The sequence below is a fragment of the Hypanus sabinus genome, chromosome 9 (genome assembly GCF_030144855.1).
Source record: "Hypanus sabinus isolate sHypSab1 chromosome 9, sHypSab1.hap1, whole genome shotgun sequence".
NCBI classification, from domain to species: Eukaryota; Metazoa; Chordata; class Chondrichthyes; order Myliobatiformes; family Dasyatidae; genus Hypanus; species Hypanus sabinus.
Window position 1 is genome coordinate 22,776,055 of NC_082714.1, and position 24,800 is coordinate 22,800,854.

General features: G+C 37.9%; 2 protein-coding genes across 4 annotated transcripts in view; one reads left to right on the top strand and one right to left on the bottom strand.

Moving 5' to 3' along the window:
• Window positions 1-13,955, top strand: part of jmjd8 (jumonji domain containing 8) — a 30,753-nt gene extending 16,798 nt beyond the window's left edge. Inside the window, exons 3-9 of one of the 3 annotated variants that reach the window (XM_059979238.1) lie at window positions 884-932; window positions 2,248-2,344; window positions 4,554-4,622; window positions 6,341-6,460; window positions 7,970-8,037; window positions 10,841-10,975; window positions 11,367-13,955. In XM_059979238.1, coding sequence (XP_059835221.1) covers window positions 884-932; window positions 2,248-2,344; window positions 4,554-4,622; window positions 6,341-6,460; window positions 7,970-8,037; window positions 10,841-10,975; window positions 11,367-11,447 — 619 coding nt within the window. In that variant the 3' untranslated portion in view covers window positions 11,448-13,955. Of the gene's footprint in view, window positions 1-883; window positions 933-2,247; window positions 2,345-4,553; window positions 4,623-6,340; window positions 6,461-7,969; window positions 8,038-9,275; window positions 10,976-11,366 lie in introns of those variants that run through there. The other 2 variants (XM_059979240.1, XM_059979241.1) reach the window with 2 other exon arrangements.
• A 2,819-nt stretch (window positions 13,956-16,774) lies between these two features.
• Window positions 16,775-24,800, bottom strand: part of stub1 (STIP1 homology and U-Box containing protein 1) — a 41,204-nt gene continuing 33,178 nt past the window's right edge. The window contains exons 6-7 of the mRNA XM_059979242.1: window positions 18,902-19,018; window positions 16,775-18,812 (exon numbers count right to left, since the gene is read on the bottom strand). Of these exons, the coding sequence (XP_059835225.1) occupies window positions 18,687-18,812; window positions 18,902-19,018 (243 nt within the window). The 3' untranslated portion in view covers window positions 16,775-18,686. The remainder of the gene's footprint in view (window positions 18,813-18,901; window positions 19,019-24,800) is intronic.

Below are 24,800 nucleotides of genomic sequence, written 5' to 3' on the forward strand. Positions count from 1 at the left end.
GACTGAAATAAAGTGACATTCCTCTACTAAAATGCTCATGAATTGTTTGATTTCTCTACCTGCAAAGGTATGAAAGCTCAGAGGATGGATTTCAGGGCTAATAGGAATATGTGTTGGAGTAAAGGATCAGCATCAATTTGTTGAATGGCAGAGCAGAAACAAGGGACCAAATGGCTCAGTCCTGCTCCTATATGAATTCTGGCATTAAGTCAGTAAAATAATATTTTGTGGTAATTGGAAATCAAGGTAATAGTTTAAGATCCTTTGAAACGTGAAAACATGAGATGCTTTTCACACGTTGCAATGTTATTGTAAAAATTGTACTCTGGAAAACTTTGCTAGAATTTCACCGATGATGTATTAGGGACATGACAACCTGAATGATGGCAGTTGTTGCCAAAATCAGCAAATGTTTTCTCAGGAAATAGTTTGCAATGTGTCTAAAGCCAGGACAATGATTCCTTCCTCAGCAAAATAAATTTCCTTTTAGGAAAGGACTGAGAGGGGATTTGGGAACAATTCATGGTGTCTTGTGTTTGAATTTTATTGCCTACATACTTGAAAATGGTTAGTCTTGCTATGCTACTTATCAATAAATTCAACTGCCAGAGTAAGCTCAGTTAGTATTGGGAACATTGATTTAAATTTAAGACATCATTTTTTGGTGTTATATCGCTAAGCAGCAGTGAATCATCTGATTGGCCTATCAGAGTTCTCTTTGGGAACTTGTTGATTTGATCGGCATTTCTGATCTGGCTATTGTTCACGATTGCATGTAATAAATAAAAAAAAAATCCCATCCCTTCTCAAACGTAGCAGCCAAAGAGGTGAAATGTTTATAATTCCAACCTAAAGCAAAAAAGTAACTGTTCACATCCTACAGGTATGCATATTCAAGGCCAGTTATTCTTCGAGGATTCACACAGAATGAGGTAAATGACATTCAGTATGCTATTTTCTGACCTAATATAACTAAATGAAAAGCTGCATTTTGAAGTGTTCTATTTCATGTTCTGTGTGTGTTCTTGGGAAAAGAATAATTTGATTCAGAGCGTTTTTTGTGTGGCTTTTGGGTAATTTACTATTTGCCCTTATGTTTTTTGCCTTCCAGATACTGATCCCTGTTTCACTGGAAACAGCTCTTCCCTGCTTACTCGCATAAGACTTTTCATGATACTGAACACTTGTTAAACCTCAGAGTTGTATGTAGAATAACTATCTTTTTCAGTCCTATTGTGAGAAAAACTCTTCTAGTTTGACTCAGAGGACATGCACATTTCCTGAAGGGCATTGCCGAGAACTGCCGTGTCCTCTGCCGAACAACTAATTTTGGCACCAGACCGAGCTTGTTACAGGAAAATCCCTTCTTTGAGGAATTGGTAATCTACTTTCCTGAATGACGTTCTTTCAGTTTTCAGGTGGTTTTTTCAAATCACAACAATAACATTCGACTCAAACTTTTTTCTTTGCCTGGAAGAAAATAAAAATTGCATTTTGTGTTATGTGGACTCTTGGAAATTATCCAAAATACTTCATATATTACAAATGATCTCAAGTACATTATAATTTTAGTTCTCTGAACATGATAACCATATGTGCCACAAAATATTATTGCCAGTGAAAACAATGACAAGTCATTCAACTCTGAGGTGTTGGTTTCAGGACAAACTTTGGTTGAGGTACACATTGGCTTAATACAAACTATTGGAACTACAGAAGATTTTCTGTATTTCTCCCATGATGTACTGCAATGTTAGCTTCTCTGAAACAGAAATGAGAGCTTTTCCCGTTTATTTTCATGAGGTTTCCTTGGACTTATTCACGTTGCAGTCAGAACCAAGCCATCATACTACCCACCCGCTGACCGTTGCTATGCTACTAAAAACACATGTAATTGCTTATCCTACAGTCATCTGATTGCACTCAAGACTCTAATTTAATCAATCATGAGATTCATATTATCAGTATTCAATTAAAAAAAAAATAGCCTGTTATTCCTTCGCAAGCCAACTTATTGTTCCTCATCCTGTAGTGTTGAAAAATAGCAATGGCATTATTAAGCCAACAACATTCATTAATAATGCGTACTGGATTAGTAATATACTTGGATAAAATGAAATGGCAGAGTCAATTAGCCTGAAACATTAACTCTTTTTTTTCCCCTAGATGCTGCCTGACCTGCTGAGTTCCTCCAACATCTTGTGTGTGTTACTGTAGATAAGTATTTTTTGTGCTTGTATTTTGTAGCATTTCAGGGCTCTCTGCTCTAAGCAAAGGCTTCTGCAGAAGTTTGGAAATCACTTGGTGAGATTGAGCACAGCAAACACTTACTCCTATCAGAAAGGTACTTTTAGTAAATATCTTCCCTATTTTTTTAAAAATATAATGTTTACAAATGTCTATATTGTTTTCTTTATTAGGGAATATTTTATTCACTGATGTTCATAATTCTGCGGGTTAATTCATCTCATTGGCCTCAGACTCCTGGTCTAACCACTATAACAGAGAGCTACAGGAATTCTATAAAACATGTCTGAACTACAGGTTAATTGAGGAACTACTATAAATAGTGTAGCAGTTGACATGCTGTAATTTGTAAAGCTATAGACCAGAAGTAAGAACATGGGAAGAAGCAAATAAATTACTTTTTGACTCTTTATGAATAAAATGGACTCCACAATGCTTCTTCCACCATGCTTCACAGTTGGGATGAGGTTTTGGTGTGCAGTGCCCTTTTTCCACCAAACATAGCATTGTACATTTCTGCCAAAATGTTCAATTTTTATTTCATCTGAGCACAGAATATTGTCCCAGTTGTGGCACATCCAGGTGGTCTTGCAAATTTGAGATATATAGAAATGTTTTTTTTTTGGGGTGGTTTCCTTCCATGAACACCATTCTTGTTTAGTGCTTTTCTTGTAGTGGACATGTGAACAGAGAATTTAGCAAATTCTGGAGATATCTGCAGGTCCTTCCTTTGCTGTTACTCCAGGGTTCATTTTCACCTCCTTCAGCATTGCACAATGCGCTCTTGATGTGATCTTTGTAGGATCCCCACTTGAAGGGAGAGTAGCAACAGTACTGAATTTCCTCCATTTGGGGACAATTTCTCTTACTGTAGACTTTAGAAATGTGTTTTGTACCCTTTTCCAGCTTCCTGCATCTCTATAATTCATTTTTAAGGTCCTCTGAAAGTTGTTTTGATCGAGGCATGGTGCACGTAAACAGATTTTTCTTGAGAAGTGCAGCCTCTGTCAGTTACCTGACATTGTATGTCTTTTTTTAAAGGGCAGGGCACCTCCACAACCCACACCTCCAATCTCATCTCATTAATTAAGACACCTGACTCCAAATAGCTTTTGTAGAAGGCATTACCCAGAGTTTCACATACTGTACTTTATTGAACTTAGACTATGTTTGTTTAAATGGTGTACTTAGTGCTGAGAAGTACAGATTTTTTTGTGCGTTATTAGTTTAGGCAGATTATGTTTGTCTATTATTGTGACATAGTTGAGGAACAGATCAATATTTTGAGTAATTAATGCAAAAACCAGGTAATTATAACAGGTTCACACTTTGTTGCAACTGTATATATCCTTGCAATTTACAGTTCTTCAAATGCACAAACAAGTTCTCTTCAAATATGAGGCTTCTATTTCTATAACGTGTTAAAACTCCTATCACACTGAGTGGAAAATTCTTAATTATCTGCTCTTTTGATCAGTAAATGAACAGACCTAGTGATTGACCAACCTGCTTAGAAAAATCTTTCCTATTTACTGTATCATAACTACATACACCCTAATTAGCTTTTCCTCGATTTTTCTGTTCCAAAGAAAACATCATAGCCATTCTTTCCTCATATCAAAAATGTTGTTGTCTTGGCAAGATTTTCTGTAGAAGCAACATGATAAGACTAGAGCATATGCAATGCAGTGAGCACCATAGGCAGTACTTTAATATCTAACTGATCAAGCCATCTGTATCTTTTTGCAATCTATAATCTTCCTTATCAGCAGTACAGCTAATTTTAGTCTCATCTGCAAACTTTATCTTGATGTCAATCCTGCTCCTCTTGTCTGTACTAGCTGAAGTACTATGTTTTCAATGGCTTCAGTTCATGTACCTTGTTCACTAAACTCATTGAGCTGTGGGACCACCACCTCTTGAAATATTTGCCAGTGCTAATGGACTTGAGAATTATCTGTTGTCCAAAATACAAACAATATTGTAAAATTTAGACAATTGAGGATCATCACAAGTAGTGCATTTGTCATAAAAATTAATGTTAACAAGCCAAAGAACATCCTTTGTCAACCAGTTAGGCAACCAATCTCTTTGCTCAGTTTATTTAATGAATCCAACTTATTTCTCCTAATTTGCATTCTGTCCTATGTACAAGGCTTAGCTGAATGGAACACACCACAGGAACGACTTACAGGTCATCACCATTCAAGATGTATGTGTTGGTGAAACAATGCCATGTTAACTGTATTTGCTTGCTCTACAGTTGTCTTTCGATAGTTAAAATCTATTTCCTTCTTTCCTCACAGTTGATGTTCCTTTTAAAGAATATGTCGAGCACATAATGAAGCCTCAGTCTTTGGATTCTTTGGGTAGTGGTGAGTTTTTTTTAAAAACTGGCTAAAATATTGTTGATTCCAAAACCTAACCATTTGTACAAAGTATAGATAAGAGGCATAAAGATTAAAAGTATATTAAAATATTTGGTGTAAAAGTTGGAGCTATCTGGTAATGCAGGCAGCAGCTCCAAACTTGTCAATACATTTATCAATAATAAAATATCATTCACATCTGATGCAATGACAAGTCATCTCAAATTGCACTTTTAAACAGCAATGCACAAAATGCTGGAGGAACTCCGGAGGGCAGGCAGTATTTATGAAAGGAAATTGATGTTTTCGGTTGAGACCTTTTATCAGGATTTTAAAGAAAGGGAGAGGTAGCCAGTACAAAAGGGTGGGGGAGGAGTGAAACAGGAGATGGCAGGGGACAAGTGAATCCAGGTGCAGGGGAAAGTCAGGTGGTGGAGGGTAGAATGGGAATGATGCAGGAAGCTGAGAGGTGATGGAAATGATGAAGGGCTGAAGAAATTGGAATCTGATTAAGTCAGGATGGGACATTGAACCATAGAATAAAGGGAAGGAGATGGGTAGAGGAACTGTACTGTAAAAGTCGGAATGCAGAAGTTGCAGAGAATATTTGGATGCAGAGGCCTGTGGGTATCAGGTGAGGACAAGGAGAGCTCCGTGTGGCATTGATTAATCCCCCTCAAAGGATTTGTCCCTGCAACTGCACTAAATTATACATCTGCCCCTACACCACCTCTTTCATTATCACTCAGGACTTGCAGGAGAGGCAGTATTTCACATGTGAATCCATCAGTATCCTTTATTATATCCGGTGCGGACTCCTCTACATTAGTGAGACACGACACAGACTGGGGAATCATTTTGTCAATCACCTTCGCTCCGGCCACTGCTATAGCCAGGATCTCCTGGTGGCCAGTCATTTTAATTCCACTTCCTTTTCGCATCCCATAATGAGGCCACAGGAATAGCACCTGATATTCTGTTTTAGAGAAATCTATGTTCATGCCCTCAGATTGAAGACTAAGTCTCTTCTATCTCCTTTTTGTTTTTCCTTATCCCACTGATTCCATCACCTCTTCCCTTGATCTGTCCATCACCTACAAATTCCACCCATTTCCCCATGACCTATCAAATTCTATTTTTTTTTCAGTACTTTGTCTTTTCCACCTATCTCCTCTCAGCTTTTTACTTTCCACTCCTCCTCACCCTTTTAGACTGTTTCTCTTCTTTCTGCCCAGTCCCAACAAAGAGTCTCAACTTAAAACATTGACTGTGCATTTTCCTCCATTGAAGCTGCTAAACATGCAGTTTCTCCAGTATTTTGAGTTGCTCCAGATTTCCAGGATTTGCACTCTATTTGTGCCTCCTTTTAAAGAGAACTACCTCAAAAGATGAAAATGAATTACTTTTGTTTCCATATAAAGGCATGTTAAAAAAAACTGCTTTCCAACCCTCACTCAATACCATTTAGCTCTGAAGATTCAAACTGAGAACAGCCTGAGTTAAGACCCCTTTCAGATTATTTTTGTGCAGGGAGGCACTTCAGCTGGTCAAAGTAAAAGACTTACTGCCTTTGGGAAAACTGAAGCTATTTGTAACTAGGCTCCAGGCTAGAACAGTACCTGGTAATGCAAGCATTTTATAAAAAACTAAATTCCATGGATGGTTACAATGGGATCAAAGTTTGCTCATGAGTTACTAATTTTTTTAAAATTTTGTTTGAACAGATACACTATACTTTTTCGGAGATAACAATTTTACAGAATGGGACTCTCTCTTCAGAACATACATCCAGCCTCCATACCAACTCCCTGGGACCAAAGGAGCTTACAGTTTTGGGATAGCTGGTTAGTCCATAGCTTCAACACTCCTGGTATTCAATGTGTAAAAGTTGCATTTCCTTAAGTGTAAAAATGCGCCATAGATGACATTTCTATAGGATGCGTGCACACATCTGGACATGGTTTCTATGTAAATAAGGTGGTTCTAGTGGGATAGGCAGAGGGTGCCAACAACAATAGGGAGGTTTTTCCTCCTCACAATGGCAGATCACAGGTAGTCAGATGAGAAGAAACCAAAATGTCATTGAAGAAAATGTTCAGAGGACAGTGTGACGGAGTCCAGAAATGACCCTAGGAACTGTGCTGCTATTGAGAGAGAGAGAGAGAGAGAGAAAGAGGGGGGGAGGCGTCCAACGCAATGAGAGAGAAACAAAGACTGCTCGAAAGATTGATGTTATGGTTTCTCTACAAGCTTGTTTACCTTTCCACAAGGACACTTGCCTGCTTGTAAAACTATTACAAAGAGTGAGGAGGACGGAGCAGGTTGATGGACAGCTGGTGTCCAACATGTGGATATAAAAACCAGGTTCACTGTTACACAGACACACGGTTTCGGACACTGAACGAGCTTTGTTGCACCCACAAGAAGGTGGGGTTTTTGGAGGATCGATTCGGGGAAATCGATCGGTGGCTCTCGCAGTGTAAAAAAGGTGTGACTACTGGGGAATTATTGGTGTGTCCACCCTTGCCTGGGTGATAATTCCAAGAGAGAGTTAGATAGAGCTCTTATAGATAGCGGGGTCAAAGGATATGGGGAGAGGGCAGGAACGGGGTACTGATTGTGTATGATCAGCCATGATCACAGTGAATGGCCGTGCTGGCTAGAAGGGCCGAATGGCCTACTCCTGCACCTACTGTCTATTGTCTATTAATACTGAAGAATGGTCGCACGTGTTATGGTCATAGTCGGTGACTACAACAGGATTTCTGAAGACGACGGAAAGATCAACGGCATCAGCTCACCTCACCTCTAACTAACTACCTCGAACTGAACTGAACTCTCTTCATCATTGTAAGACTATATCCATCCACCCCTAGGTTTGAAAGAGCCTAGTTTTGTTCCTATTTCCACACTTACGTATATATATCATTGCTAACCTGTTTGATATATCTGCAATTATATTACTGAATTGCGTAGTTACTAATAAACATTATCAGTTATTGGCAATACCAGACTCCAAAGAGTTTTCCATTTCTGCTGGTTCTTTAACCCATCACGGGGTACGTAACGACAGCATCTTAATAATATGTATTAAAAATGGGGACTTTAATTAGGATGCCTTACTATTCATGTTAATTATTTGTAGTCATTCATAGCTTCTATTAAAGACTGATTCTGTCATGGGAAAAGAGATATCTTCATGTTCTGTAGTAAATACAATAGAATACTAAGCATAATCTGAAAAGAAAACAAATGCAAATCTACTATCCACTGCCACAAATGGGTTTGTTCTCATCTTCCTGTTGTATATAATTTGTAATTTACAACAAAGTTTTTTGATTGTTTCCTTTAAGGTTCAGGTACAGGAGTGCCTTTTCACTGGCATGGAGCAGGATATTCTGAAGTTCTATATGGGCGAAAGGTGAGAATTTCAATTCTTAATTTTTTAAAACTTCTTTAAAATTTAATTTTAAACTATAATTTTTTATACATTCATAAGTACACATTGAGATAATATAAAAAGTAATAAGGCACTTAAATAGATAATTATGCAGTTGTAATTCCACCCTATTAGACTAAGCAATGACAATAATTGTTAAGAAAAATAGCAATAATAGTGGATTAATAATAATTTCCATGTATCTCTTCTGAACCATTACTTCTGGTCCAAAATATTAAATGAAACCCTATGTAACTACCATTGTAGGATTTTATATCCTAACTTGTTCATGTTTGCTCCTACCCCCAAACATAATTATCCTATCCCTATGTACTTACTTACTTAATTTTTTCATATTTTTCTCCTTTCCCAAATCTTTTCCTTTACTTGTGTTAATTCCCTATTTTCAAAAAGAAAAAAAACAGTAAACAATCAAACCAAGGGTGCTTACATTAGCTATATTACTGTGTTGATGAGAAAAGCAGTATAAATCATTAGGAGAGTCATCCAAAGTCTGCTCGCTTTGGGGTGATAAACTCAATCCATTTATTCCAAATTTGATTAAATTTTTCTTTTCGAATTCTCAAAGAGTAGGTCATCTTTTCCATTTTAAGTATTTCCAAAATAATTTCATGCCAATCTTCTAATGTAGGAGATATTGGATTTAGCCACTTTCTGGTGATTGATTTCTTACTTGCCGCTAAGAGGACCTGTAGCAACTTTGTCTTTCTTCTGATCCAAAAAAAGTACATGTCCCAAATAGAGCATCTCAAAGTTCAGAGGTATCCGGGTCTTAAATACCTGACCTAAAGTTCTATGAATACCTTTCCAACATAAACTTAATTTAGGGCAATCCCAGAAAATATGGAAATGATTTACCTCCTTGGAGCCACACCTTCTCCAACACATCACGTTTGTGCCTTTATATTTTTCCTGATATGGGGTCTTGAAGTATCTTATATTTTTCCAACAATGTTCTCTCCAAATCAAAGAGTTAGTTGAAGACCACTGAAAGCTGCATATTTTCCCCCAAACCTCCTCTGAAAGTACCAATCTTGCTTCTTTCTTCCACTTCTCTTTAATATACAATGTGTTTTCATTTTTAGCATGTAAGAGTACATTGTATAATCGAGAAATTGATTTACTTGGCATTGAACTGTAAGCCGAATTCAGAATCTTGAAAAATTCTAATTGTACTGTTCATAATGTCATATTTGAAGGTACCTAAAAAAGTCATTATGTTCGAGGCCATGTTTGTCCTGTAAGTAAGGATTGGAAACTTTGTAATACACTTTTCTGTGTAAATGAGAGATAGGTCGTAAGACCTTTCTTTATCCATAGTTCAAATCTTTTATCTACTCTGTTGGGAGGAAATTTGGTATCATATGCACACCATCTAAAGAGTTTTAACATGTTATTAATTCCACATTAGCCACCTTCTGCCACACTTTTAATGTAAGATTTATCCAGCTGTTTTTAGACTTTTCCAATTGGGCTATCAATCCTTTGTCTGCTATTGAGGCCTGCAGAGGAAAACTGTCAATCAATCTGAATTCTATTTCCTTCCATCTAGCCTTATATTCCTTATTACACCAGTACAACAGACGGGTTATCTGTGAAGCATAAAAATAATTTCTCACGCAAGGAAGTGCCATACCTCCTCCTCCCTTCCCTAACTGTAAGGTGTTAAATCGAATTCTAGGTTTCTTTCCTTGCCAGATAAAGCGGGAAATCTATTTGTCCCATTCCCTGAATTGATTATCGTCCACCTCTACAGGTAAAGTCCAGAAAAGATAAAGTAACCGAGGGAGAATATTCATTTTTATAGTATTTATCCTTGAATTTAAACTTAAAAAGGGTATAAAATTCCATCTATGTATATCTGCTTTTATCTTTGAAATTAATGGCCCATAATTTACCTGTGATAACATTGAAAGATCCTTTGGCAGGGTTATTCCTAAATATTTTAATGATTTAGCTTCCCACTCAAGATCATGTATATCCTGCAGTTTTTTGGATACTTTATAATTTAGGGATATAACCTGCGTTTTCTTTACATTTATACTTCCCTGATACTTTTCCGAACTCATCCAACAGTGTAAACAATCCTATAATTGATTTTTCTGGTTCACTCAGATAGACTAACGCCACTTTCTGTTCAATTCAATTCTTAATTTATTACGAACAGCAGTAGCAGTAATTAACCTATTGTGGCTATGACAGATCTTTTGAGCCATTGAATTAGGTCCAATGCTTTACCCATAGGTCTCCACCTTTTTAACTTGAATACAATTCCCTCTAAAAAAAAAGTTCCAGTTAAATTCCATTGCTCTCCTAGACTGTACAGTGCAGACCATAACCTGTAGTAATAAAAGATGAGACAGTTTGTTACTAAAGTGTGAGATGATCCATTATAAAGGAAAAATGAGGTTTGGAAGATTACACTCAATGGAAGGGTGATGAAGAGCAAGGGAGATCAGAGGTATGTTTGTAATGCCATTTATGAAAATAAATCCAAAATGCTCTGAAGGTACAATCCAAGGAAATCTCGTATCTCAGTGGTTTTGCCACAATTTTTTTTTAAAAATTACTGATTTGGGCAACAGATTTCAGCATTATTCCAACAGTTTATGATGTGAATTGAGGGTGCCGCTAAGTACAGTTTCTATTAGAGCAAAACATTTTAAAATTAGAGAGATACATTAAAATAAATGTGGAAAAGTAGTAAATAATTGTATTCTTGTTCTGTACGTTGGTTCTAATTCTTTTTCCGTGTTTTGGCCAGCGCTGGTTTCTTTATCCACCAGACAAAACACCAAAATTTCATCCAAACAGGACCACACTATCGTGGATGCTTGACACATATCCATATCTACCAGAAATGGACAAACCTTTGGAGTGTACTATACATCCAGGAGAAGTAAGTTTTAAAATAGTTGTCATTGGGAACAATCTTTGTCAGCCTTGGTAGTAGAAAAAGCAGTATAGAAGTTTGAGGTGAAAATAGGTACCATATCAAAGGAATTTACAGTGACCAAAACTTGTTCATGGAGGAAGACTGAAAATGTTTTAAGAGGAATATTCAGGGCAATGGGAAGTGCCTGAGGAGTGAAAATAGAAAACATTATTATGTTTTATTGAAACATGTTTCAAAACTGACCTCTTTATACTTGGTGTAATAGCTGGATTTCAATTCTTAAAGGTTAATGTCTTTATTCAACAGAAAGGGATAATGAACCAGCTTTATTAAACTGTCATACTCCTCCTGCTGTGAGACCCCATTTCATTCAAATTTGTTCTTCCTTTTGCAGATACTGTATTTTCCAGATCACTGGTGGCACGCTACCCTTAATATTGACACCAGTGTCTTCATTTCTACATTTTTAGGATGAACACAAAGTCAAATCACATGGTTTTACCCAATCCATTTTCCTTCAACCTTCCGTAAATCAATAGAGGATTGAGAGTCTGAAACAGCTGCCTCAAATTTGCACAAAATGATCAGCACTGAAAATAGCCATATTCTTATTAATGGAGTAAATATGAATGCAGGTGAACATCCAGCCTATCCTAAAAATGAAATAAGAAGCTTATTAAAAGTTACATGTCTTTTGAACTGGAATGACAACTGGACCACTGAATGACAAATATAATGAACATTGTTTGAAGATTCTCCAGTGAAATATTGATTTGTTTGTACTACATTGTCTTTGTGAAAAAAATACTCTTACATTCCAGTATTGTAATAGTTCATTTTTCTCCTGTAATATCCAAATGGTTGTCAGTTTTTTGTACCCAATTCCTTTTGCAAGTAGAGTTGCTACATATAGTGTCTTCTAGTTCAGTCTTGCTGTAAGCATGCCCTTTTACTTTAAGGCAGCCTGTCACAACCTTTTTGCCCTGCAGGAACCCACGAATAATATTCGGTGTTGGAAACCCTGCATAAAAATTATTATTATATCTACAGCTCATTACAGATAATGTGATCAGGAAGTTATAGAGATAATAATCCAAAAATAATTGTCATTGCTCTTTTGAGTAGAGAATGCATGCCAAGCAACACAGCATCTGCAGATTTTCTCAAGTGAATTTTTAACCAAATTCCCCTGATAAAAGCAGGTAGTTAAGCTTAGCTTACTTTTCTTGAAATAAAACCTTTTTTTTCCCTTTCATAAATTTTAAACACTCATAAGGCAAACTTATTAAACTTCTGCTAAATAACTAGCTTAAGCCAAAATGGGATTTAATTTTTCTAAAGGTAGGCTTGGTAGATTTATTTTAAATAAAGGTTGTAAATTAATGCTATTTACAAGTCAGTTGGCAGGGTGCAAGGGAGAGTTGGGGGAAGTAATTCGGGAGGGAGAGGCTGACATCAATGCTCAGAAAACACACCACAATCTTTGTCAGCATACCGTCCTCCCCTCTATGCAATACAGCGCACACCAATTATCAATGACCTCCCCTATCTTGTGTCAACTACTGAGAACTGACTCCACCAAATAAACCTGGTCTTACTGTGCACTGCCATACTGGGCTGAGAGACCACACCCAAAATTACTCACGGGTCAACTTCATCACTGCCCACCACTGCGAGCACTAGCATCACACGCAAATCATTAAACAATTTTGTTTTTAAAACAATCTCTCACATAACCCCGTTGAGAAACCCTGCTTTAAAGTATGAAATGTTCCTTTTTTTTAAATCATACTATGTCAGATTAGAGCAACATCTAAAGAAACAGCTCTCCCAAAGCACTTTATATCCAGAAATCATGGCAAACAATTAAGCACAAGCAATAAGCTATGCCAGATAATGTTTAATACAGGTGAGGGTGAGTTAAGTGGTAGTAACTCCCCACTCCTCTTCAAAATAATTTATCTGCAGCTAAAATTTAAGCATTCAAAAAGCTGTAGAAAAGTCACCTGCTAAACAACTAAAACACCTATTATTAATCTGCATCAATATCAAGGGAGATCCAGATCTCTCCAAATCTGCTTTGACTGATCCGTCAAGTGTAAGGGAAAAGTTGACCTCATTATGTTAACAAACTAATATCCTATAAAAATATATATTGGATTCTAAGTAAATAGCGATATGGCAAGAATGGGAAGTTAGCTGTTTCAATAATTATCAATTCATTTCTCCTTAATCATATAATAATCCTACATTATAACATCTCTGAAAACCCATTTCATGCTTTGAACAAAATGCAGTTTAAAGTTAATGTTAAGACTAACTTGAGAGGATCTAATCTAAACATTAGATATTGCAATAAGTGAGTAGCAACAAAGGAATTTTTAATTTGATGTCTACATCATAAAATGATTTAAGTGCAGCTATAGTGTAAGTGTGAAGCTAACTGACATTACGTAGTTAGTTCCAGATATTAGAATCAGTAGGCAGATTAGAATCATAAATGTCAGGTGTTTAGACATTTAATATTTCATTCCACTTCTTAGTACAGAATAAAAATAGGAATTTCATCCAGAATGCTGGACAAACTGCAACTCAATTATTTTCATAACTTGAATATGTGAAAGTTTACCATGGCACTTTAAACATCTATTTTTACCTGCTAAATTGGTCTCTGGCATTTCTTTAGAATTATCAGCTGCATCGATAAGGGGAGCCTGCCGCATTGGCAACAGCTTGCCCTCCTTATCGCACTGCACCGGCTTGCTTATCACGTAAACAGCAAGGACGCAACATCCATGGCCGACCCCGACAAATGGAGGGCCTCTCACAGCTGTTTTGGTATTTCAACTTTGCTTTTTGTAGTGGCTCTGAAACAAGCATAGTAATAGGCCAGACAGATTCTGATGGATCCTCAAGCCAGATCAGTTATTCTCAGGAAGAATTGTTGTAAATAAAAATGAACAGGGCCATCCATGCATAAATAAATAAATAAATAAATATGTCTGAATGATCTCTGAAGTATTTGTGTGTTGGTTTATATCATGGAGTCATAGATGATAGACACAGATCTTGTGGCCCACCCTGTTGAAGCAGACCTTCCAATTACATACTCCATACTAATTCCATTTCTCAGCACTTAGTCCATAGCCTTCTATGCCTTGGTAACTCAAGGGCTTTCTGCTCTTTAAATGTTGAGAGTACTTGCCTCAGTCACCCCCTAAGAAGTGCATTCCAGATTCCAGCTGCCCTTGGAGTGAAAGGTGGGATCCTCAGATGCTCTAACAACCATAAACCTGTCTTCTAGCTTGAGAAACTCTGTTCTCTTAGTGGTCTGCACAGAAATTCTCAATCCTTGTCAAAAATCTTCTCTTCGCTTATAACCACAAGAATGCCATTTCAGCCACAAATGATTATGGTACATCTTTGATATCAGATTATCATTAACCTACAAGTGAGTGTCCTTTACAATTAAGTCATAGATACCACCTCATGTATTGACATTTGGTTAGTAGTACATGATCATTGGTGTGTAGTAATAAATACCAAACAGAATGATTGTTCAGCAAATTACAAGCATAGAAAAAATAATAAAAGACCTCAATAGAAAAAAATATTTCTGCAAAATCCAGGTGAAAACATATTTAGCAAATTCCTGCAGAATTTTGTATTCGCCCACACCATGCAATAAAGAATATTTACAAGGTTCACTTAGAACTTAACCAATATTGTGTTACGTGAAAAGGACATGCAGATATAATTATAAAGTTAAAATTCTATTTCTACATCTTATAGATGATTACTTGATTGATACACTATTTCTATGTCTAAGGTATTATTTAGGTCATACAGTAAATACAGCTGAAATTTCAGTTGTTTGTTTACCGCTAAAAGAGAAGTTTTTTTCAATGATCCAGTGGACCAGATCTAGTCCATTTGCCCATCCCTCAACATTCTATATTATGCACCAAAATATACAAACTCTTACCTTCCTCGCAACCCACTGCATTGCCTAAAATTGTGAAAAATGGTTCAAAATATGAAGTCAGTTTAAATTGTTCTAAAGCCTATGTATTTCATACATCCTGTCATTTTTTCAAGAGAAAAATAATCCTTTAGATCACCTGTGAATCTTAGTGAATTGGTTCAATATTCTTCAAAATCTGTCACATTATCACCCACTTTCTAGTTAATGATTAAGTTAGAAACAAAGAAATAAAATCAACCCAAAAGATCTGTGTAACTGGGGGAAAGCATTTGTTTCCAGAAATAATATTCACATAATACAAGAAAAGCAGCGCCTCCCATTAGCAAGAAACTTACTTTATTAGATCACATGATTTCACTAATAGTTGGTTGCTGCTCAGGTCACAATGTTAATTAACTTCTGGAGTTCATGACTAGTCAAAGCACTATTAAATGAACATTGACCTATAACTCTAATAGACATTTAATCCAGAATAACAGGGTGATTGTTATCCAATTCTTGTCCAAGTAGTCCCAAATCTAATACAAACAGACATATAAAAAAAATTTCATACAGAATATTTTAAATAAGATGCAATTCATAAAAGATTGCATTTGGACAGTTTTGGTGTCACTACAATGGTAAAGCCTTTTGTGTAGCTAACTGGTTGCCCCACACCACATTCCTATGGTGGTCTAGTTAGGTTTCTTGTTTGTACTAAGTTGTGCAAGGTTCACTAAATGCATTCAGTGATAAATGGTCAGAATAGCATTCATAAAGCTGAACAAATTGTGAACTGTCTTCCTTTAGTTTTTGATCAAGGTAGACAAAGGCAAGAGGAACGAGTTTGGCAAAAATAGTAATGCACACTATACAACTTTGCAAATTACACCTAAAAAGAACAAAAATATGAGCAAATAATTAGACTATTCTCAGCTGCAGGAATGCAGAGAAATTACACTTCCTGAATCAAGGTTTGTAGTGTGGAAGAGGGCCTACGGGCAAAACTTGGCAACCTTTTAAGACCATAAAACATAGAAGCAGAATCAGGCCATTCCATCATGACTGATCCCAGATCCTACCCAACCCCAAACACCTGCCTTCTCGCCATATCCTTTAATACCCTGACCAATCAGGAAACAATCAACTTCTACCTTAAATATATGCACGGACTTGGCCTCCACCGCAGTCCATGGCAGAGCATTCCACAGATTCAATACTCTGGCTAAAAAATTCCCTCCTTAAATCTGTTCTAAAGGGTTTCATCTAATCCATTCCAAACACAAGAAAGACCTGAATTTCTGAAGGACCCTTTAAGGGTTAAGAACATGCCATTGCACTTTATAGCCAGAGGAAATGTTGTAGGAAGTACACTAATCAATTTGAGCACATAAAACTCCCGGCAGCAACGCAGCAACGTGCGAGAATGACAAATTCATTGTTAGATAAACAATGACCCAGACACCAGGGATTACTGCCTTGTTTGCTGAAATAGTGCCAATGGATCTTCTACATCTGTTAGGGTAGACAGGAGCTCTACTTAAAAGTCACCAAGTCCAACCCTAAATTTTTTTAGCTCAAGTTAATGGAATTGGATTTGAACCCATGACCCTCTGACTTTGAAATAAGCAATCTACCGACTGAGCCACAGAAACATTTTAATGAACGTGAAGGAGCACAATGCAGTGATTTGTACAACTTTTTAACTCTATCTATTTAATAAACTGCACACAAATAGAAAGGAGGGGAGCTGGCAGAAAACCACTACAACCATTCGATTTGTAAAGTAAAACTAAATCAAAATAACAGTTCCATGCCACTAGATAACTAGCAAGAAATCATGGATAAAAGATGATATTTAATACACTGTACATAACGAAGAAATAAAACTAAATAATGTAGCAGTACATTGACAGAATAACCGTATATGAAGCTAGTAGGTACACAAGAATAATATCCTGCATTTGAGTTCCGATTCATATTCAAGGATACCACATAGTCAGATACTGGTCATGGATCAGTGACCAAGTTCTGGCGCACGAAAAAGAAAATTATTACCATTACATTCCTAATGTGGAATCTTGTTTGACACACATCTCCATCCTATCACATAATCACTGTCACCTGATACTACCAGCACCATCATGCATAGACACGTTGCTTAACCTTGTCAACATTGCTTACAAGACCACATTAAGGAGCTGTACAGGAGAGGAATGGATAGATATATCGACAGTTATTGAGCTGAATAATATACATGTTAATCAAAATTCCAATTATTTATAAACTTTATTTAACATAACGAATAGCCTCTTAAACACCTTGGAAATGTGAATATTTCGTTAGATGTTCTGGACTTATTCTGATTTCCTGAAAGCTATCAAAAAAGATTTCTCATCAATAAAGATTTCTTATTTTTCCTCATTTACAGAAATACCGATAAAGCCAACTAAGTCAAGGTATCTCCCAAACTGATAGCACACATTCAGATATTTTTAGAAGAACAAGAAACACTACAGGGAAATCAAGTTCAGATATGTAAATTTGACCAAGTTATCGTACAACACCAGCTGTCACTTGGAGAGGGGCAGTGGGAAGAGGGAAAGGGGATGCAAGGAGACGAGCAAACTGGACAACACAACTTTGTTGTCCAACAATTCTGATGCAGTATTTATTTCACAAGGAGGCACACTATTCACATTTGCTACAAGAGATTAGTTTGTACCTTCTAACCTGAATGGTTTATACTGGCATGTTATTTTAGACACATTAGTTATTATTTTAAAATGATTCATTTATAGTTGTCAGGTAGAGTCTCATATTTTAAACAAGGTTGCTATTCTAGAGATTTAAACTAGTGCACTATCCCAAATTCACAGGCTTTAAGGTTGTGGTTTGAGAAATCCATTACCTGACCAAATACTGGCACAAATGAGAAAAAAAAAACTTTCGCCTACTTTGCAGGTGTCTGCTTAGGGTGTGTAACCACGAAGAGTATCTCCATAAATGTCTTTAGCCCACACAAGTCCGATAGGCCCTACTTGCAGATACATACTAAATGTTTGCAGTAAACCTCAGATCAGTATTGAAACAGTCATAAATTTCATGCCCTGATCTTGTGTTGTTCTCTTGCTATATAGCTGATAAGAGGAGTACCTTGAGTGACAGTAGAGAAATCAGCAGTTTGGATTTTAGTTGGTGCCTGTTAACAGACAACACATTTTGGCAGCAAGACAATCTAAAGCAGAGAAGGCATTTGAGTGAAATATAAACTATGCATTAGTTGCCTATTCAATCACAAAATGGCTCTAGATCTTTTGATGTCAGTAAGTTTTCATTTTTCAATCAGATCATATACCAACATTTACAATAAAAAACAAAGCACTCAAATATTGCATGAAATATAATCCAATTCAATTGTTCTTTAAATTTAAAATCAAAGCTGTAAATCAGATTACCCCACTACACCAACAACATTTTAAAGAGCCAGTAACATTTTAATAACTGCTCTAGGTTCAGAATTCCTCTGGCAAATATGATTTATATACATGCATGTAAGAGAAATTTAAACATAAGCAAAAAGATGCGAGTCCCTCAGGTACAGAGCTGCAGGCGATACCTGCACATCCCCTCACTCCACATCGTTCGGTCAGTTTCTGTGGCTTGCTCACTCTCACTCAGTTTGTTAGTCCAATCATTGAATTGATGCTGCAGTGCAAATATGCAAGTCCTGATGGCCTTAAATCCAGTTTAGTAATCTTCTACCCAGCCATTTTCTGATATAAATGCATCAATTACCTCCTTCATGGCCAGATTTGGAATCAACTGTTCTTGAGTCAATGGACTTCGAGTCACTGGATCAAAGTGACCCACCCGCTGAAAGAGAAAAGATGCACATATTATGCATCCTTTAATGTATAGTGAATAACTCCAACTGTTTAGCTGTCAAAGTTTATTTTCCATACCTGAAGATGCTCCTCTATATCTTTCCTGTCATATGTGATCCCACTGGGTGTAATGCATGGCTCCCTCATTAACTCAAAGCTGATCTTTCCACAGAGATAGTCAGGAATATCTCGCTTCTATGTAGAAGGGGATTAAATTATACATAGTAGATAGAGCACAACAGACAAACTTATAATAGATGTTGACAAACTGCCAAATCACTCAAACATATTGATCATATTAAGCAGTCTGTCAAACTAGATATTTGGCTATTTTATAAGATATTTTGAAATAAGTTCAAGTTTCAAATATCATCATACAACAACTAGAATTCTTCAATAGGTCACTATGCAATAATCCCAATTCTACACGGTTTTGTCAATTACCCAGAGTAGAATTATTTTATCAAAAATAAGAGACTAGCTCTCATTTAATATCATGTGCATCCAAAATGCTTAATGTCCAATAAACTATTTATAAGCATCACCCATATTTCCTCACAGCATTCCTGTACTCCTGCGCAAGTTCATTGATGAACTGTTGATCCCCAGCCAAGCAAACAATGTCCAAAAAATGTCCTTGATTCCAAAATGCATTCCAGACTTGAGCAGATCTGCTGGTAAGCTGCAGGCATCTACTAGCATGAAAAGGGTATTTCACTGCATGTGCATATGTCTGCAGAATTGGAACACTGCCTTGTATTGCTCTTCTCCAGCAGATCCACATGCATACACTCCAGCAAGTCATAAGCACAAGAGATTCTGCAGATGCCGGAAATCCAGAGCAACACACACAAAATGCTGGAGGAATTCAGCAGGTCAGGCAGCATCTATGGTGGGGAATAAACAGTCGATGTTTCAGACTAAAACCCTTCATCAGGACCCTTCCTTTCCATAGACGCTGTCCGACCTGCTGAATTCCTTCAGAATTTTGTGAATGTTGCATACACTGCTGCCACTTTATATATTTGGACTTCTGTGGGGAAAAAAAACTTCCTAATTTATAAAATCAGGCTGTATATCAAAGTACAGAGTCTGGAACACAGGGAAGTGGCTGCTTTGCTACACTCCCATTCTGTTGTTGCCTGGATTTTGTTTTTTTTAAAAAAACTACAGTCACTGCATCTTACTGGAAGATGCACCAGCCATATTTTTGCACAGCAAGTTTCCACAGCAACAGCTTTCCAAAAACCATGTTGGAAATTATACTAAATGCTGCAGCAAATTACAACAGTATCTACAAAAGAATGACTTAATCTAAAGATGATACTATTTAGTCTGCTTTGTTGCTTTTTCCTTTCCCACCAATATCTAATTCCCCTTCCATTATTACATCTGCTGGCCATTGTTAACAATATTGTTTTAAATACATTTTGACTCATGGTCATCGCTGTCAATTTTATCCCAACAAAACATGGTGCAAGCAACATGTCACCAATTACCCTTCAGTAATTCCCTGTTATGTGAACTCAAGTTTAACCTGACTGGTAAAAAGTTAGATTATTTTCAACTTTTAAAAATGTAATTGTTCCTATAACCATATAACAATTACAGCAAAGAAACAGGCCATCTTGGCTCTTCTAGTCTGTGCCGAACGCTTACTCTCACCTAGTCCCACTGACTTGCACTCAGCCCATAACCTTCCATTCCTTTCCTGTCCATATACCTATCCAATTTTACTTTAAGTGACAATACCGAACCTGCCTCTACCACTTCTACTGCAAGCTCGTTCCACGCAGCGACCACTCTCTGAGTAAAGAAATTCCCCCTAGTGTTACCCTTAAACTTTTGCTCCCTAACTTTCAACTCATGTCCCCTTGTTTGAATCTCCCCTACTCTCAAAGGAAAAAGCCTATCCATGTCAACTCTATCTATCCCCCTCATAATTTTAAATACCTCTATCAAGTCCCCCCTCAACCTTCTACGCTCCAAAGAATAAAGACCTAACTTGTTCAATCTTTCCCTGTAACTTAGGTGCTGAAACCCAGTTAACATTCTAGTAAATCTTCTCTGTACTCTCTCTATTTTGTTGACATTTTCCTATAATTCGGTGACCAGAACTGTACACGATACTCCAAATTCAGCCTTACCAATGCCTTGTACAATTTTAACATTACATCCCAACTCAATGCTCTGATTTATAAAGGCCAGCATACCAAAAGCTTTCACCACCACCCTATCCACATGAGATATCACCTTCAGGGAATTATGCACCATTATTCCTAGATCACTCTGTTTTACTACATTCTTCAATGCCCTACCATTTACCATGTATGTCCTATTTGGATTATTCCTACCAAAATGTAGCACCTCACACTTATCAGCATTAAACTCCATCTGCCATCGTTCAACCCACTCTTCTAACTGGCCTAACTCTCTCTGCATACTTTGAAAACCTACTTCATTATCCACAATGCCTCCTTAGTATTATCTGCATACTTACTAATCCAATTTACCACCCCATCATCCAGATCATTAATGTATATGACAAACAACATTGGACACAGTACAGATCCCTGAGGCGCACCACTAGTCACCGGCCTCCAACCTGACGAACAGTTATCCACCACTACTCTCTGGCATCTCCCATCCAGCCACTGTTGAATCCATTTTACTACTTCAATATCAATACCTAATGATTGAACCTTCCTAACTAACCTTCCGTGAGGAACCTTGTCAAAGGCCTTACTGAAGTCCATATAGACAACATCCACTGCTTTACCCTCGTCAACTTTCCTTGTAACCTCTTCAAAAAATTCCATAAGATTTGTCAAACATGACCTTCCACTCACAAATCCAAGTCGCCTGTTCCTAATCAGACCTTATCTATCCAGATAATTATATATACCATCTCTAAGAATACTTTCCATTAATTTACCCACCACTGATGTCAAACAGACAGGCTTATAATTGCCAGGTTTACTCTTAGAACCCTTTTTAAACAATGGTACCACATGTGCAATGCGCCAATCCTCCGGCACCATCCCCATTTCTAATGACATTTGAAATATTTCTGTCAGAGCCTCTGCTATTGCTACACTAACATCCCTCAAGGTCCTAGGGAATATCCTGTCAGGACCCGGAGATTTATCCACTTTTATATTCCTTAAAAGCACCAGTACTTCCTCCTCTTTAATCGTCATAGTTTCCATAACTTCCCTACTTGTTTCCCTTACCTTACACAATTCAATATCCTTCTCCTTAGTGAATACTGAAGAAAAGAAATTGTTCAAAATCTCCCCCATCTCTTTTGGCTCCACACATAGCTATCCACTCTGATTCTCTAAGGGGCCAATTTTATCCCACACTATCCTTTTGCTATTAATATAACTGTAGAAACCCTTCGGATTTATTTTCACATTACTTGCCAAAGCAACCTCGTATCTTCTTTTAGCTTTTCTAATTTCTTTCTTAAGATTCTTCTTACATTCTTTATATTCCTCAAGCACCTCATTTACTCCATGTTGCCTATATTTATTGCAGATATCTCTCTTTTTCCTAACCAAGTTTCCAATATTCCTTGAAAACCAGGGCTCTCTCAAACTTTTAACCTTTCCTTTCAACCTAACAGGAACATAAAGATACTGTACCCTCAAAATTTCACCTTTAAGTGACCACCATTTTTCTATTACATCCTTCCCATAAAACAAATTGTCCTAATCCATTCCTTCTAAATCCTTTCTCATCTCCTCAAAGTTAGCCTTTCTCCAATCAAAAATCTCAACCCTGGGTCCAGTCCTATCCTTCTCCATAATTATATTGAAACTAATGTCATTGTGATCACTGGACCCGAAGTGCTCCCCAACACATACCTCCGTCACCTGACCTATTTCATTCCTTAAAAGAAGATCCAACACTGCCCCTTCTCTAGTTGATACCTCTATGTATTGCTGCATAAAAACTACCCTGCACACATTTTACAAACTCCAAGCCACCCATCCCTTTTACAGCATGGGCTTCCCAGTCTATGCGTGGAAAATTAAAATCTCCCACAATCACAACCCTGTGCTTACTACAAATATCTGTTATCTCCTTGCAAATTTACTCTTCCAATTCTCGCTCCTCATTAGGTGGTCTATAATACACCCCTATGTGTTACTACACCTTTCCCATTCCTCAATTCCACCCAAATAGCCTCCCTAGACGGGCCCTCTGATCTATCCTGCCACAGCACCACTGTAATATTTTCTCTGACAAGCAACGCAACACCTCCCCCTCTAGTCCCTTCGATTCTATCACACCTGAAGCAACGAAATACAGGAATATTTAGTTGCTAATCACACCCCTCCTGCAACCATGGTTCACTAATAGCTACAACATCATATTTCCAGGTATCAATCCATGCTCTAAGTTCATCCACTTTTCTTACAATGCTCCTAACATTAAAATAAATGCATTTAAGAAATTCTCCACCTCTTCCTCTTTGTTTATCTCTAACAGTACAAAGAACTTTACTGTCTTTTTCTTCCTTCTCCCATACATCTGTTCCTACACTCTGGTTCCCCTCCCCCCTCATATCTAGTTTAAATCCACTGGATCCTCTCTATCAAACCTACCTGCAAGAATTTTTGTCCCCCTCTAGTTCAGATGTAAACCATCCCGCCGGAACAGGTCCCACCTTCCCTGGAAAACTGCCCAATTATCTATAAATCTGAAGCTCTCCCTCCAGCACCATGTCTTAAGCCACGTGTTGATCTGCACTACCTTACTATTTCTAAACCCACCTGCATGTGGCACTGGTAGCAATCCTGAGATTGCTATCCTGGAGGTCCTGTCCTTTAACTTGGCACCTGGCTCCCTAAACTCACCTTTCAGGACCTCCTCACTCTTCCTACCCATGTCATTGGTTCCTACATGGACCATGACATCCAGCTGCTCACCCTTCCTCTTGAGAATACTGAGAACTCGATCCGAGATATCGCGGACCCTGGCACAAGGGAGGCAACAGACCATCCGGGTTTCTCGATCTCTTCCACAGGACCTCCTATCTGTCCCCCTAACTATCGAATCCCCTATCACTACTACTATCCCCTATCCCCTATCCCCTTTTCCCTCCTTCCCTTCTAAGCTGAGGGTCCATTCTCAGTACCAGAGACGAAACCACTGCAACTTGTCCCTGGTAGGTCGTCCCCACCAACAGTACCCAAAACGGTATACTTATTGTTGATGGGAACGGCCACAGGGGTGATCTGCTCTTCCTGTCTATTCCCCTTCCCTCTCCTGACAGTCACCCAACTACCTGTCTCCTGACTCCTAGGGGTGACTATCTCCCTGAAACTCCTGTCTATTTCTGCCTCACGAATGATCCGAAGTTCATCCAGCTCCAGCTCCAGTTCCCTAACACGGTTTGTCAGGAGCTGCAGCTGGATGCACCTTTTGCAGGTGTAGTCATCAGGGATAACAGTGCTCGACCTGACTTCCCACATACTGCAAACGGAGCACTCAACTGCCCTAACTGCTGCCTCCATTAACTACTCCAAAGCTAATTAGATTAATTAAAGGAGCTTACCCGGCCTTACCTCACCTGGAGTGAAGCTCGTACTCAGCCTCTGCTCGCTATTTAAATTCTCCTGCTGCCTCACGGGCCGACTTTTATGTGCTTGCGCAGTTGTGCCCCGTTCAAACCTCGCCTCTGCCTGTTCTTGCTGAAGCCTGATTGAGCCAAAGCCAACCCACTCTGCCTCAGTCCGCTACGACGATGGCCGCTGTATATGACGGTCTTTCTTTTTAAACCTTTGGCACGCTACGTCACACGCCTGCGCAGTCAAGCCTCTTTGCCGCGATCAGTTAAAAAAAACAGCTTCTCTCCGAGCTTCTTTTAGCTCTTCCCTCTCTACCTCTTGCTGCGATATAAAGAGTGTATTGAGTAGTGTGGCATGTGTCAGTGTCCATAACTAAATATTATTTTATGTGGTGCAAA